General features: G+C 32.5%; 2 protein-coding genes across 2 annotated transcripts in view; both read right to left on the reverse strand.

The window, feature by feature from the left end:
* Positions 1-11,743: 11,743 nt before the first annotated feature.
* Positions 11,744-13,837, reverse strand: Phum_PHUM570150 (uncharacterized protein; the record flags this gene model as incomplete). Its single annotated transcript, XM_002432076.1, has 3 exons — positions 11,744-12,111; positions 12,331-13,210; positions 13,832-13,837. 3 exons carry the CDS (start codon positions 13,835-13,837, stop codon positions 11,744-11,746), a joined length of 1,254 nt encoding a protein of 417 aa, XP_002432121.1.
* An 855-nt stretch (positions 13,838-14,692) lies between these two features.
* Positions 14,693-16,069, reverse strand: part of Phum_PHUM570160 (uncharacterized protein) — a gene marked incomplete at both ends in the record, with an annotated part of 3,485 nt that continues 2,108 nt past the window's right edge. The window contains one exon of the mRNA XM_002432077.1: positions 14,693-14,782. Coding sequence (XP_002432122.1) covers positions 14,693-14,782 — 90 coding nt within the window. The remainder of the gene's footprint in view (positions 14,783-16,069) is intronic.

Raw genomic sequence — 16,069 nt, forward strand, 5'->3', positions numbered from 1 at the left:
ACACACACATATACACCTTCTTTCCTTCCTTCCTTAACTCCCCTTTCCTTAGCCCCTCATCCCATCCCATTCCACCCTTCTCCCCACCCTCTAATCTAACTCACGCGCGAAAATAAAAATTAAATTTTCAACCATGTCGTGGTTTTAGAAAACTTATCATGAACTTTCCTTACGTTTAATACATTTTTTTCGTTTTTTCGGTGAAAGTTTCAATTTTTTTTTAAATTAAAAGAGATAAATTTTTTTCTCGGATAAAATTTTCTCCAAAAAAAAAAAAAAAAAAAAAAAAGAAAACTTTTTGAAATTTTACAAACCGACCGCGATTCTTATCATTAATAAAGACACAAAAAAAAACTTTTTCCCGCCAAAATTAAAACGAAAATGTAAAATTACAAATTTTTACGAAAGAGAGAAAAAGAGAGAAAAAGAGAGAAAGAGAGAGAAAGAAAAATTAAAAATCTAAAGAAGCACGCGGTTTATAAACGTGTAATTAGATTTTTTATATTTATATACACGAAAAAAAGGCGTGCGAATAAAAAAATCACGCGAGAGTTTTCCATTTTTTTCCATTTCGAACAAAATAACAGAAAAAAAAAAAAATAATAATAATAATGAAACGTCGTGTCACGAGACGTAAAATAAATAATTTATACGACGGAGAAAAGACAAAAAGAGAGAGAAAAAGACAGAAAGAGAGAGAGAGAGAAAGAAAAATCCGGTCGCGAATCGAATCCGAATTCAAATCCGTTCGGTTCGTTTTTATTTCCCGCCAAATCGAACGACGTCCTTGAACGGTTTTTTTTTTTAAATTTCAAATTCGTCATCCACGTTTATAATGATGATGATGATGATGATGATGATGATAATAATAATAATAATAATAATAATAATAATAATAATAATAATAAATTAAATCTCATTAGTTATAAGGCGTCGACCGTTTGCTAATCGAACCACCCGGTGGAACAATTCAAATAACAATAAACGATCGATCGATTGATCGATTTTTCTCATTCATCGATTAATCGATCGATTCATCCATCGATTCACGTTTAAAAAAAAAAAAAAAAAAAAAAAAAAAAAAAACATTTTCGGTTCAATTCCGGTTCGACATTATCTTGGCTCCATTAAAAAAAATAAAATTATTATAATTATTTGTTTGTTTTTGATTCTCCGCGTTTGTCGTCGTTTCGTTTTTTTTTTTTTGGTAAATAAAAAACAACAACAACAACTATAATAATAATAATAATAATAACAATAAAATTTGAGTTTTTCGCCTTTTTATACTGCGGGGAAATCCGATGATGACTCGTGGGCGACCCGCCATCATGTTTTCCCACGCGTTTTTTTTTTTTTTTTTATTTGTTTGTCCGTTTAATCGTATTTTTGTTGTTGTTTCGGGACGTTTAACCCCGGGGGGGGGAACCGGGCTGAAATTGGCTAAATAATAGTAAAAAAAAAAAAAAAAAAAAAAAAAAAAAAAAACAATAAAAATACAAATGATAATTTTAAAAACCCGATGAAATGTCGATACGCGTTTAAAAGTAAAAGACAGAGAGAGAGAGAGAGAGAAACAGAGACAAACGGAAGACATTAACAGAGAAGGGGGGAAGAAAAAAAAGAGAGAGAGAGCAGGAAAGAAGAAAAATTGATATGCTTTTAAAAGGAAAAGAGAGAGAGAAACAGACAAAAACGGAAGACATTGACAGAGAGATGGGAGGAAGAGAGAGAGAAAGAGAAAGAGAAAAATCAGGAAAAAATATTAAAAACCTGGTTTCCGGAAGACGACAAAAAAAAAAAATTTTTACAATCGTATTAAGTCGTGGCATTAATTTATCGACCGCAGGTAGGTAGGTAGGTAGGTAAGCAGGTACGACAGGAAAAATTTCCACCAAAGTTTCCCCCTCCCCCTCTCCTCCTCTTTTTTTTCAAGAATTTCCTTTCATTCGCGTAAAAGGAAAAAAAATATAATAATAATCAAACGAGATGATATTTCAACTTCCGGCCAACAAACAACAACAACCCCAACCATTTATTATTTTTTTTCGTCAATTTCCGAGAGAGAGAGAGAGAGAGAGAGAGAAAATAAAAAACATAATAATAATAAGAAAGAAAAAAAAGGTCAGTCAATAATGTCGCAGCAAAAAAAAAACTCAACACGGAAAAAGTCGATAAAAAAAAAATTAAAAAAAAAAAACGAGTAAACAAACAAAACAAACAAAGAATAGAAAAAAAATATTTGTCTCCTTCCACTTTTTTAAAAAAAAAAAAAACTTTTCCCATTTTCACCAAAAAATAAAAATAATAATAACGCATGTGTCGTCAATTATGAACAAAGAAAATTCCACGGTTACAATACATCCGGTTTCTTTTTTCCCCCCCTCACCCGACACGTCCGTTCGGAAACGGAAATTCCTCTTTTCCGATCCCTCTACTCCCCCTCCCCCGAATACCCGAAAATCTTATCGAAAAAAAAAAGAAAGAAAAAGAAAGACGATCACTTTTTATCACAAATCGATGTGAAATATAGAAAGCATGTACGATCGCACGTACGCACACACGTGCGCGCGTACGATACACAACGCACGCATCATTCGTACGATGATAATAATGATGATTGTGATGATGACGTATGAAATATTCGAAAAACAAAATAAAAAAAATTGCGTGCGTTAAAATACAACAAACACGACACAAAAGGAAGTAAAAAAACTTTTTTTTTAATCGACTTCCGCCTCCGTGTGCGCGCGCGCAAAAAAAAAGCAAATTTCAAAATTCAAACGAACACGAAATCGAACGATTTAAACGACTTCGAATACTAATAATAATAATAATAATAATAATCATTATTATAATGATGATGATTTCAGGTTGGAAAAACCTCGACAAAAAAAAAAAAAAATAAATGGGAAAAATGTAAAAAAACGACAACAACACGACAGCGAAAAATAACAAACACAAACGTCACGGACCTAAACAATCATAATAATAATAATTATTTATTATTATTATTATTATTGCGTTCTCATTTTTCCCTTTGTTTTTTTTTTTTTTTACCTTAAAATCAAAGTCTATTTAAAAAATAATAATAATAATAATAAATTAATGTAATTTAAATGCAATTATCATTGTTATTATTATTATTTATTACCGACGCCATTTTTCTTTTTTTTTTTTTTTTTTAATATTTATTCGCGTGTAATTCAATTTAAAGCAATAAGAATTCATTTTTTTTTTTTTGAATGTCAAGGACGACAAACAAAAAATTAATAACAATTATTGTTGTTGTTTGTTCATTTATTTTTTCTTTTCCCAATCGAGACAAGGACGAATCGAAACAAAAAAGAAAAAAAGAAAAACCTTCGATCGTTTTTCTCCTCCCCTCGCCCTCCCTCTTTTCCTCACCTCCACACCCCCCACCGCCAAAAATTTTCAACGTTTTTTTTGTCGTTTCGGCGACATTTTTCCCGCCGGTACATTTTTCATTTCATAGAGAGTAGCATAAACGGTTAAATCAAAATGGCGTCCGTGACGTCCTTCGAAACCTACTCACCAATTTTAATTTCCCGTCCCCCCTTTCCTCCTTCCCCCCCAATATCAATCAATAATTAAAAAGAAAAGTCACAGAAAGATGAACGCGTACTTATTTAAATCCGTTCGCCATTTTAACGTCATAATAATAATAATAATTTCATTCGAATCAATTTTTTTTTTTCATTTACACGAATTATTTTCACACGATTGTCGAACACGTTTTGTCGGCGTTCGTAAACGAACAAACGAACAAACAAACAAACAAACAAACAATCATCGTAAAAAAAAAATTTTCTCGCGGTTGTTTTTATTTTTTTTTTCCCGGGTCACCCGCCATTTTGCTGCCACCTCCTCATCTTTGCCCTCCCATTCACTTTCTCACCCTTACACGCCCCCCCGCGGGAGAATTGTGAAATTTTTTTTTTTTTCTCTCCATAGAGTAACAAACGAAAACAACAACCGACAATCGTGAACAAACGTTTTTTCTTTCAAGTGTGCCTCATTACGCAAGATATTTTTAATTAATAAAACTTTTTAAAAAAAAGAAAGAGAGAAAGAATGACTTTTTCTAGATTTGTCTCTCTCTCTCTCTCTCTCACGACAAACAGACAAACAGAGAATAAAAATTCAACGATGCGTACAAACCGAACGTTTAAAACAATTATTGGAGAATGCGGATCCCTTCTAGGTAAAATCCCGAATCCCTTCGTCCCCCCACGAATCGATTTCGATTCATTTTATTTATTTATTTCACGGTTGTACGACAAACGCCGCAAATTTGGTTGTTCCGTTGCGGTTGTCCTAACATCCATAGCAGTTAAAAAGAAAGCTTAGAAGATAGATAGAAAGTAAAAAATAAAAAAAAACCAAAAAAAAAAAATTAAACGAATCAAAATCCGTGACTGAAACCGAATGAAACTTGAATTACATCAGGTGCGTGTCTACGTGTCAAAGGTCATCATCATCATCATCATCATCATCATCATCATCATCATCATCATCATCATTATCATCATCATCATTCGATCACTTGATTCGTTGCGTAAAAATTCTGGTTTACACGTTCTCGTATTCTTAATGATGATTCTGCTTACACTTTTTTTTTTTCCGTTTATGCCCCCCCCCCGCCATTAACTAATTATTTTTTTAAAAAAACGCGCGTTTTTCACACGACGTGGTACTAGTTTAAAAAAAAATATTTGACCTCTCCTATGGATTAATAATAATAATAATAATATCCAGACAAAACAAACAATTTTTTTTTTTTTTTTAAATTAAAAAACGTTTTCCGTAACGGTACCAAAACAATTTAAAAAAAAAAATTATTTTGACTAACTTTTTATCGATTAATCGATCGATTAATCGATCGATTACTCGAACGATTACTCGAACTAATAGTTTAAAAAATTCCACGGAAGTCGAATTTAAAAAAAAAAACAAAAAAAAATTTTTTTCCCTCACGCGTTTGTTGTGTCCGAACTTAATCGACAAAATAATGACGATGGTAATGATAATAATAATAATGATAATAATGATAATGATACTTTAATAAAACGATTTCCATAGAGTAAAAAAACGAATGGATAATCCTTTTTTTATTATTATTATCATTTTAAATTTTCGTTTTTTCGTTTAGACTTTGCAAATGTAACGAACGAATAAAACGCGGCCTTGTACAACTTTTCCGACAGGAAATAGATTTTTTTTTGTTTTCGGAGGGGGCAGGGGGAGTGGGTGGGGGGGGGGGGAATTCGCATAAAGTGAATTTCCGGTAGAGAACAAAATAAATTAAAAAAAAAAAAAAATAAATAAACGACTTCCATGACATGTCACGGTTCAACGGAAAACAATTATTTAAAAAAACGACACGAATATTATTAATAGTTTTCGATGTTAAAAAAAAAAAAATGGCGGATCGCGTCGAAAATCGTTTCGCGACAAAACAAACGTGAGAACTAAACCCCCCTTCTCCCTCTCTCCCCCTCGTCTCCCCCCAAAAAAAATGAAAAGTATTTGCCGCGTTCGTTCGTTTCGCGTGGGTAATTTTTTAAACTTACAAAAAATTAAAACTTTCCCCCCTTCGTGTGTTTCGTTCGTACCCGCAAACAAACATTTCCGGAAACCGGAAACCGAGATTTACAGTATAAATAAATAATAATAAAAAAAAACGACGAACACGACATTTTTTTTTTCGTGTAACAAGAAAAACAACAAATTCGCATTTGTGTTAATAATAATAATAAAAGACTTTCATTGATTTACCAAAAGCCGCAAAGTAGTAATAATAATAATAATAATAATTCGCGGTGTGCATATGTATACACACTTTAAAATTAAACGATCGTGTCATTAGACAAAACTCACCGTACACGTTTTCCCCCCGTGTAAAAAAAAAAAAAAAAAAAAAACGTTTTTACAAAAATCTCATCTTGTTATTATCATTATCATCATTATTACGCTTTGCAATTTTTTTTTTCAATTTCACAACCGTTTGAGCGACGTGGAATCAGTCAAAAAATAATAATAATAATATTAAAAATTATCTAACGCGTCATATCGTCACGTTTTTTTAAAAATTTTGAGTAAACGGTAAAGAGATAGATCGTAATGTGACGTCACAAAATCATCCGTAACGTCTGGAGACCAAATGAATGCGTTTAATCCCCCCCTCCTTTCCCCCCACTCTCCCTTTTTCCCCCTTTACGATTTACTGGAGGAAATTAATAAAAAAAAAAAAAAAAAAATTTTCGCAAAATGAAAAAGGTGAAACGAGATAATAATAATAATTATTATTATAATAACGACAATTTCAAAAAAAATCGAGTTTGTGTTAACCCACGCGCACACGCACACGCACGTTATCCAAAACAAACGAGTACCTGCAACAACAAACAACAACAACCCATTGTCGTAAAATTATTATTATTATTATTTTTTTTCTTTTTAACACAAACTGGACAAATGTCAAGTTGACGACAAATGGTAAAAGAGAAAGTTAAAGCGGATAATTACCGCCGAATTATTATTATTATTATTATTATTATTATTATTATTATTATTATTATTATCATTATCATTTTGCTGGAAATCACGCGAATGAAAAAAAAAAATTTTTTTTTTTTTTTTTTTTTTTTTTAAACAAATTTGTCTGAACGTCGAGGTAAGAAACAAACGATTAGGGAAACGATTTCCAAATACTGGAATGTTCCAGGTGTGTGTGCGCGTGCGCGTGTGAGGAAACGAGGAGATTTCCCGCAATCACGAAACGTTTTCTATACGCTCTATAAATCCATCGCGTGGAGAAAACCGAAAAAAATTGCAAAATTGCAAAAATTGCAAAAATTGCGCTATGACGTCATAAAGCGTGACAACGCTATAAGGCCCCCCCGGGGGGGGGGGACGTTCAAAACGTTCGCGAGACAAATTAAAATCGTCTTAATTTTAACGAAGCCCGAAGCCGTTTTTCGTTTCTCTCATTTTTTCTATTTTTCACGTTGGCACACCTGCGACGGTTTAACGACCGTTTAATCATCCCGTTCGTGATGATTTCCGTCTGTCACCGCGCAAAAAAAAAAAACACGAACCCGCGAACGGTTTAGCTCCGTCTCCTCCTCGTCAGGTTACTCTCGCGTTACTCGATTACGTCATTCTCCTTCATCTTTCTTTTTTTTTGATTTCGTCATTCGTGACGTCACAATTCAAATTGCATAACTGTTACGTATTCGCGAGACTTAAAAAAAAAATCTTCCGTCCGATTTTTTTTTTTTTTTTTTTTTTTTAAATTTCAAACCGTGAACGTGATAAAAAAAAAAAGAAAAAAAAACATTTACATCAATTAAACTTTAAAATTTCTAAATGATAATAATGATGATGATGATGATGATGATGATAATGATGATGATGATCATACCTTCATAAAAAATTCTGCAGAAATTCAACTATCCGTTCCTGAAGGGATCGAATGTGGGAAAACTTGAAAGATTTTGGTAAAAAAGACTCGTCGCGTTGAGCTACGACGATAATAATAATAATAACAATAATAAACAATCAAACCTTTTTCCAGGCCCCCCCAAAAAAAAAAAAAAAAAATTGTTAGTCGACAAACAACCCGCAATAGCAGCAGCAGGAGCAACAGACAGATGATAAGAACGTTTCCGTTATTCCACCGACAGTTAAATCAAGATTATGAAAAACTTTCCCTTTTCCCCTCTTTAATACTCTTCCACAAAAAAAAAAAAACCACCAGGAAGTTCGAGAAAATTAATAATAATAATAATAATAATAATAATAATAATAATGATAATAATAATAATAAACCACAAGGTAAAGTATCGATGAAAAATTAGAGAAAGATACGTCACAAAAAAAAAGAAAAGAAAATTAATCGAGAGGAAAGTGAGAGAGAGAGAGAGATAAAACATTAAAATCCAAAAAGAGTATTTGTTTGTTTGTTTGGATAATTACTTCCGGTTATTCGATTTTCTTTTAAATATTTTCTTTCAAAAAAAAAAAACATTTTAGAAAATTACCGTAAATGAAAATTTTTCTTTAAAAAAAAAATGGCAATCGGTCGGTCGTGGGTTTTCGTTAAAACGTTTCTCTCTCTCTCTCTCTCTCTCTCTCACTCTCTTTCTCCTGCCACGATACCAAAGAAACGACGTTAAGAAAAAAAAAAAAAAGATATCATTACATCCGTATTATTTATCACCGGTTTAACTAACTAACTAACTAACTTTCTCTTTGTTATTATGCTAATAAATTTTATTTTATTTTAACTCATTTTGATAAAGATCTCCCGGTGACCTTTTATCATCCCGGTCACGACAATCATCGACATTTATCATTAGTACAAAATCTCAATGAAGGAAGAAAGTCGGGGAAGAGGTCGAATCGTCGTGGCAGAAACAAAACAGAGAACGTCGCCACTTCCACCCAACCATTTTTTTTTTTTTTTTTTGTTACTAAATGCCCCCTTCTCTCCTTCCCGCTCCCTCCTCCCTTCTTCCCCCATACAAAAAAAAACTATTACAAAAATTACCAACCGGAAATGAGAGAGAGAAAGAGAGAGAGAGAGAGAGAGAGAAAAAGGAAGAAAACTACTAAACTACATACATATCTACAAAACGTTAGTTTTAAAATTAAATTAGTTACATTAAATTTTTTTTTTTTTTTTTAACGTTTTAAAAGTGGTAGCAGAGGAAGCGGAAGAGAGAGAGAAAGAGAAAAAGAAAGACAGGAAAAAAATAGAAAAATAATAATAATACCGATCAAAATAAATAAAAAATGGCGGGAAATTTTTAAAAACAAAACATCGACGCGTAACGGTAACAACAACAACGACGACGCGTTGCCACATTAAGGCGGTCGAAAATAATAATCGTGTCATTAGACAAAAACAAAAAAAAAAAAAATGATAATAATAATAATAATGGTAATAAATAACGTTTAAACGATTGTACGACCCAATTAAAAAAAAAAAAAAAAAAAATCGATTAAAATTAAAATTAAAAATAAATAAATCAAAAAAAAAAACATTTCGAAAAACCGGAAATCGATTCCATCTTTCATAATAAACCGTGAAAAATGCGAATATACGATAACCCTGATATCATCATCATCATTATCATCATTATTATTATTTAAAAAAACAATCGTGGAAATAGAAGTATCGTGAGATTTTCGACAAAATTAAAAACTCTATAAAACGTAGATTTAAGCAATTAAATTAATAGATTTAAAATCTAAAAAAAATTAATAATAATAATAATAATAATAACGTAGCGGAGGGGGGAAGAGGGGTGGTGGTGGTGGTAGCAGTGGGAGGAGAAAGGGGGAGGGGAGAGGACGCGCGAAACGTGAAATTTCATTTGCCCGAGAATTTAATTTAATTTAATTTAATTTTTTTCTGTTAATCCCAAACGTATGTACGTAATTGAACCCGCATTAAAATTCGTTTCCGGTTCCGTTCGTTTTCTTTTATTTATTTATTTTTTTCTTCATTTGTTGATTTGATTCAATAATGTAACCCCCCCCTCCCTCCTCAATGATGATGATGATGATGATGATGAGAAGATTTTTAATAATTATCGTTATTACGAAAAAAAAAGAAATTAAACATTTTTTGCATAATCTTTCCTTTGCCATTTAAAAAAAAAAAAAAATAAAAATCATAGAGTAAGAAAAAACTAAAGAAATCGATAAATTCATCGTGAGAAATAAAATTTAAAACTTTTACAAATCGATATTTATCGATGTATCGATCGATACACCCTATAATCGATTATTTTTCTAAAAAAAAAAAAAAAAAATCGAATTCGACGACTATTTTCGATTAATTATAATTAACGACTCTCGTTTACCGTTTCGTAAAATTAAATATGAAATCAAACTCGAATGAAAAGAGAGACAGAGAAAGAGAGAGGAAGAGAGAGAGAAAGAAAAAAGAGAGAGAGAGAGAGATGAAGAGAGAGGAAGAGAGAGGAAAAAAAAGGGAATCGTTTCGAAAAGTGTATTTAATTAAAAAAGGAGGACGTGGAAGAAGAAGACGATGAAGGAAATAAACGCAATTTTTGTTTTCTTTCCAGTTTCCGGTTTGTCGATTAACGATTAATTCCGTTATAAATTTAAAAAACGTTTAAGACAAAACTCCCTTCGACCATTTTGTTTTTTTTTTTTTTTTTTCGCGTCGTCGAAATTTTGGCGCGAAAAATAAAAATTTCCCGTTCGCTTATTTTTTTTTTTTTATTCTTTCGACTCGATTGCCAAATTAAATAACGGATGGAAATTTGCCAGCGGATATTTAAAGCTTTCGAGAAACGGATTCATCGCGATCACCTTGCGTAAAAATAAATGTAAATTTAAACGTACAAATCCATAAAAATAAATCTCTCCTCTACGAAAAAACATTTTATTATTATTATTATCCTTCGTTTATTTATTTTTAAATCTCCCCTCTTATCACCGGTTCCCCCCCCCCCCGCTTTTTTTTTTTTTAAGAGTACACAAATAAAAACGACGCGACCACCATTAACAAAAAAAGACAGAGAGAGAGAGAGAGAGAGAGAAAAAAACAAATAACCGTTTTAATATGTTATGAGTTATTTAAATTGTAGAACAAACAAACAAACAAACAAAACGGAAAATGTTTTCGGAATGTAATAACCGATTGGGTGGTCCTCCCCCTCCTCCTCCTCCTCCCCTTCCCCCATTTCCCGAATTCACTTAATAATGTATTTTAAAACCGAAAAAAAAAAAAAAAAATACCTTTGGGACATAATAAAAATCGAAATGGCGCTACGTTATCATGTTCTTTCTGTCTAATGGAAAAATATCAAACAGGTATGGGTACCAACGCATTCACGAGAGTCACGTGCTCGGAAAAGAACAAGAACAAGAAGAACAAAAAAAAGAAGAAGAGCAAGAAGAACAAGAAGAAGAAGAAGAAGAGCAAGAAGAACAAGAAGAAGAAGAAGAAAAAGACAAAAAAAAACTACAAACGAAACTCCTCCCCCCCGACAAAAGAACGAACGTTTCCTTTTTTTTTTTTTTTTTTGTAATTTTGGCAACACCGTTCGCGCGGGAAAAAAAAAACAAAAATTAATCATGACTGTTAGTTAGTTACGTTATCATCTACGAAAAAAATATTAGTCGGATTAATCGATCGGTTAGTACCTGTTAAACTACGACGACGACAACAACTACAACTACAAACGACTCCAAAGGTTAAAGGTCAAAGGTAACATTTACAAAAAAGTGGATCGTCGTGAGTCGGTCGCAACGAAAGAGTTTCCCCCCCCCCCAATTATCCAGCTATAGTGATTACTTATCAATATTATTATTATTATTATTATCATCACTTGGCAAAGAAAAGATATCCATCCGCCGCTCACGCCCCCTCCCTTCCTCATTCCTCCCACCCCTTTCCCTCCCCCCGCGCACCAACTAAACTTAAAATTAATTAAATAAATAAATAAATAAAAAACAGTTAATAATAATAATAAAAAAAAAAATAATAATAATAATAATAATAAGGGTTGGCAGCCTTACTTTTATCCGAAGCATCCGAAGAACAAAGAAGAAGGCGGAAGCGGAAGATGAAGTTGCGCAATAACATTTTTTTTTTTTTAGTTTTTAGTTTTTAGTTTTAAGTTTTTTCTATGAAGGTTTGATGTGTGTATGTTTTTTATATGTGTGTGTGTGTGGTTTTTTTCTAAAATCTTAACCAATTACTCAAAAAGCTTAATTTGGTTGGCCGTACCTTTGTGTTATTATTATCAACACTTTCGGTCGATATAATCGATTTGTTCGTTATATTATTGTTTGTCTTTTGTTGATTTGTCGTTGAATTCGTACGATTTTGCTTGAGTTGCGACGACAGAGAATCTCTTCTCGTACCACCCGAACCACCCGACAGCGAACCACCGTCTCTTTTTAAATTACTCACGTTTCCGTCTATCGATATTTTACTACGAACACTTTCGCGAAACGACGAACGGAGCGTTCGCTTGTTACTGTTGTTGTTGGTGTGATTGTTTGCATTGTCCCACGTTTCGTTTTGATTTTTCCTACTCAGTGTGTCTCTCTGACGAACGTTTAAAAAATTTGTCGTCTGTTTTAAATTCATGCTTTTATTCGACGACGTCGTCGTCGTCGTGAGTGAATTTTCATCTTTTATAACGTTTTGTGCCGACGTCAAACTTTTTCTCTTGTCCGATTTTGTCGTCGTCATGGTCGTCACCGTCGTCGTCACCGTCGTCGTCGGTGCGTGATTTTTTTGCGACAGCGACATTTGCGAACTCGGTCTACCCCCGACGGAATTGTATGATTTCATCGATAAATTTTGATTTTTAAAATTTATCGAATTGTGAGATGAATTGTTATTGTCCAACGACATTTTTTTCAACGACCCTCCGTTGTTCGATTCTTTCGTCTTGTTCAATTCTCCGTCGGATTTTTTAGAAAAAATCGAACCCTCGCTCAAACCCGATTTCATACATTTCGACGTTTTCGATATGTTGAGCGGGATTTTACTCGGTCGTCGCTTGTAGGGTGATTTTTCATTTTTTAAACTTTCGCTTTTCTCCACTTTGTCCACCAAATTGTCCGCTTCCAATTCCAAACTTATTTCCAAAGCTTGAGTGGATTCCGTACCGCTCGATTGATGTGATGCCATGGTGGGCAAAGGCAACGCGAGTATCGGTATCATGTTTCCACTTTTCTCCAGCTCGTAACCACTCCCGATGCCGATACTTCCTCCCGCGTTGACGTTGCTCACGTTGTGTGTCGACGACGACGACGACGACAGCGTTTTCGAACGGTTTAATATTTTCGTTATTTCCAACTTGTCGACTTTTTTATTTTGACTCTCCAAAAATATTTGTCTCGCACGATTTATTTCGCTTTCGGAAAAACCTTTCGAACGGAGGTGATCGTTTTCTAAAAACGTGAAATTTTCTCCCGCCGAGTGTTTCGACACGTTCGATTCGAACGTCGGTCTCGTCGGTTGGTGTTGTTGAATTTTTTCCAATACTCTAACTCTCGCTCTCGTTCCCTCCAATTCGATATTTTTCTCTTCCAATTGAAATAAAAGGTCGTCGTTTTCCTTTTTGAATTTGTCCAATTGCTCGTATAAATCGTCTTTGGATTTGACCAAAGTTTCCAACTGACCGCTCAGCACCTGCGAAACAAAAAAAAAAAAAAATAAAAATAATTTCGAGGAAGTAGATTGTGAGAATGAATGAATGAATGAAACGACGCTTCGGAAAAATTAAAAAAAGAAAAATTTTTTTGTTTTTCCGAGGAAAATCCCGATTTGAAAAAAAATTGTGTCGGCGAGAGTCGGATAAAAAGTCACGAAACGTGGAATCAAAATTAAAATTAACAAAAAATTAAATTAAATGGCATCCGGAAACGATCGAACGATCAAAATTAACAAACAACAAACGATACGTCACAATCCGAATGAGATGGAGAAAACAAACGCGGAAACCGACAACCGACCAAACCAACAACGAGAACAACAACGCATCTTTGGTTTATTCGATTACCAAAAAAAAAAAAAAAAAAAAATTATCGATTCGTCGATATATCGATATTTATATATATATATTCGATTAAATTTAAAATTCAACCTCGTTTCCGTTTTCCATTGACACTAATATAAAATGAATAAATGAACAAACAAACGAACAAACAAACAAACAAACGATTGCCAATGGCGAGTACTAAAAACTTCGCTTAACCGAGTTTATAATTTTATTATTATTATCATTACTTTTTTTTGCTACCGGTCACCCACCGTCATAATTTTTCAATCTAGTTTTTCACGACAATAATAATAATAATAATAATAATAATAATAATAATAATAATAATAATAATTTTTTTTGTTGTAAATAATTAAAAACTAATAATCCGCGTAACATTAATAAATTAAATTTACGATTTGAACGAAAAAAAAAAAATTATCAATTTCCTTTAAGGTACGAATAACGAACATTTTCTCTCTTTCTCTCTCTCTCTCTCTCTCTCACTCACTCACTCTTTATCTTTCCCTCTCTTTCTAAAAAGTCTAAAGTGACATTGGACCGTAAAAAAAAATTTTTTATCGTTTCCTCGATTGCGAAATCACCGACGACGAATCATCACCGGAAAGGAGGAAAAAAAAAAAAAAAAAATGGAAAATGAAGAACGACCGACGTCGCGGAATAAAATAAGAAAAAAAAATGATAATTAAATAAATAAATAAATAAAGGAAAGAGAGAGAGAGAGAGAGAAAGAGAGAGAGAGAGAAAGAGAGAGAGGGGGAAAATTAAGTGGAACAAAAAAAGGAAAATTTCAAAACAATCGAACAAAACTCAACCGGTCAATTTCGATAATTAAATAATAATCGATAAATGCAATTTACTCGTAGTATCATTTACCATTATTATTATCATTATTATTACTATTATTATTATTCAACAAGAACTCAATTTAATTTGCTGAAGGGTTTGAAAAAAAAAAAAAAAATTCGCTCGTTATATACATATTTATAAATTCCAATTCAGGGTCGAAATCTAAAAAAAAAAAAATCCTTGACACTCCCTCAGACGAAAAACCGACTCGCCCCCTTCCCCTCCCCTCCCCCTATCCTGTCTTGTGCCCCGACGAAATGCCGCTAAACTTTAAATTTTTTTTTTGATTTGATAAAATGCACGCGTACTCGAACGTGCGTGTCAATAACAGTAATCACGACGTTTAAATCGTTCTTTAAAAAAATTATTTATTACAAATTGTAATTAGCGAAGGAAAAATAAGAAGAAAAAATATGGCGGACAATGTGTAAACTTGCGCAAATTGAACTAAAAAAAACGCCATTTGTGGTATTTATTTAAGGTCGTGGCAAAAGAAATTTCGATTGGCACGCGCGCGTGTGTTACTTTTGTTTCGACAAAAAAAAAAAAAAAAAAGAAAGAATTTAAAATAAAACAAAAAAAAAAAAAAAAAAATGACGATGAAAAGTTTCGTTCGAACCGTTAAAAAACAAACAAACAAACAAAACCTTCCCCCCCCCCAAAAAAAAAAAAAAAATGAATGAGTTATTTATAATGTTTATAAAAGAAGGCGGTGTGAATGTGATGCGTGTGCGTGCGTGTTCACGACCTTAGACAGCCGCCATATTTTTTTTTTTTTTTTTTTAAAGTATTTTTGATTGATGCGAACAAACATCATAAAACCATTTAAACTTTTTTCTTTGGCGTTTTTACACGCCTACAAAACTCATCGAACGCAACAACAACAACAACAACAACAACAACCTAAACAGTAAAACCTAAAAAAAAAAAACGCGGGCCGAAAACGAACACAAAACAAAATTCAAAATGGCTGAAAAATTGGAAAAAAAAAAAAACTAAAAATAATTCATCGTAAAAACTCATTTCGTGTTTTATCCGCGGAAGCAACACAAAAACGACAGCAATTTCCCATCGTCACGTGACCTAATTAATTTTAAACATACTCAAGAGAATTAAAACACTTCATATTTTCTTTTCATTCTTTCTTTTTTCCAATCAATTTTTCCATTCATCATCAACTTTTCAATTTTTTTTTTTTTTTTAATAAACACGCACGTACGCACACGCAGGAACGCACGTACGCACACTCGAAAAAAACGACAAAAGAAAAAGTTTCGTGAGGTCGTGGAAAAATATTGACCCGCCATTAATTTACAAAAAATCAGAAATAAAAAAAAAAAAACCATTTTGCAACAACAATCGAGCGACAGATTTTTTTCTCCACATTTTTAATTTAAAATAACGGTTGTTGGTTGTTACGAAACGTCGACAAAAAAAAATTAATAATAATAATAATAATAATGATACAACAGGAGATGAAAAATCAAAAAGCGGATTAAAAAAAAAAAAAAAAAAAAAAAAAAAAAAAAAAAAAAAAAAAACCCATGGGTTCAAAAAAAACCCTTTCCCCTTTTTAAAAAAAAAACCAACCCCCGGCAAAAAAAAGGGGCCCCCAAAGGGATTAAAAAAAAATTTTTTCC

Source organism: Pediculus humanus, genomic scaffold (assembly GCF_000006295.1).
Source record: "Pediculus humanus corporis 1103172108302 genomic scaffold, whole genome shotgun sequence".
Lineage (NCBI taxonomy): Eukaryota > Metazoa > Arthropoda > Insecta > Psocodea > Pediculidae > Pediculus > Pediculus humanus.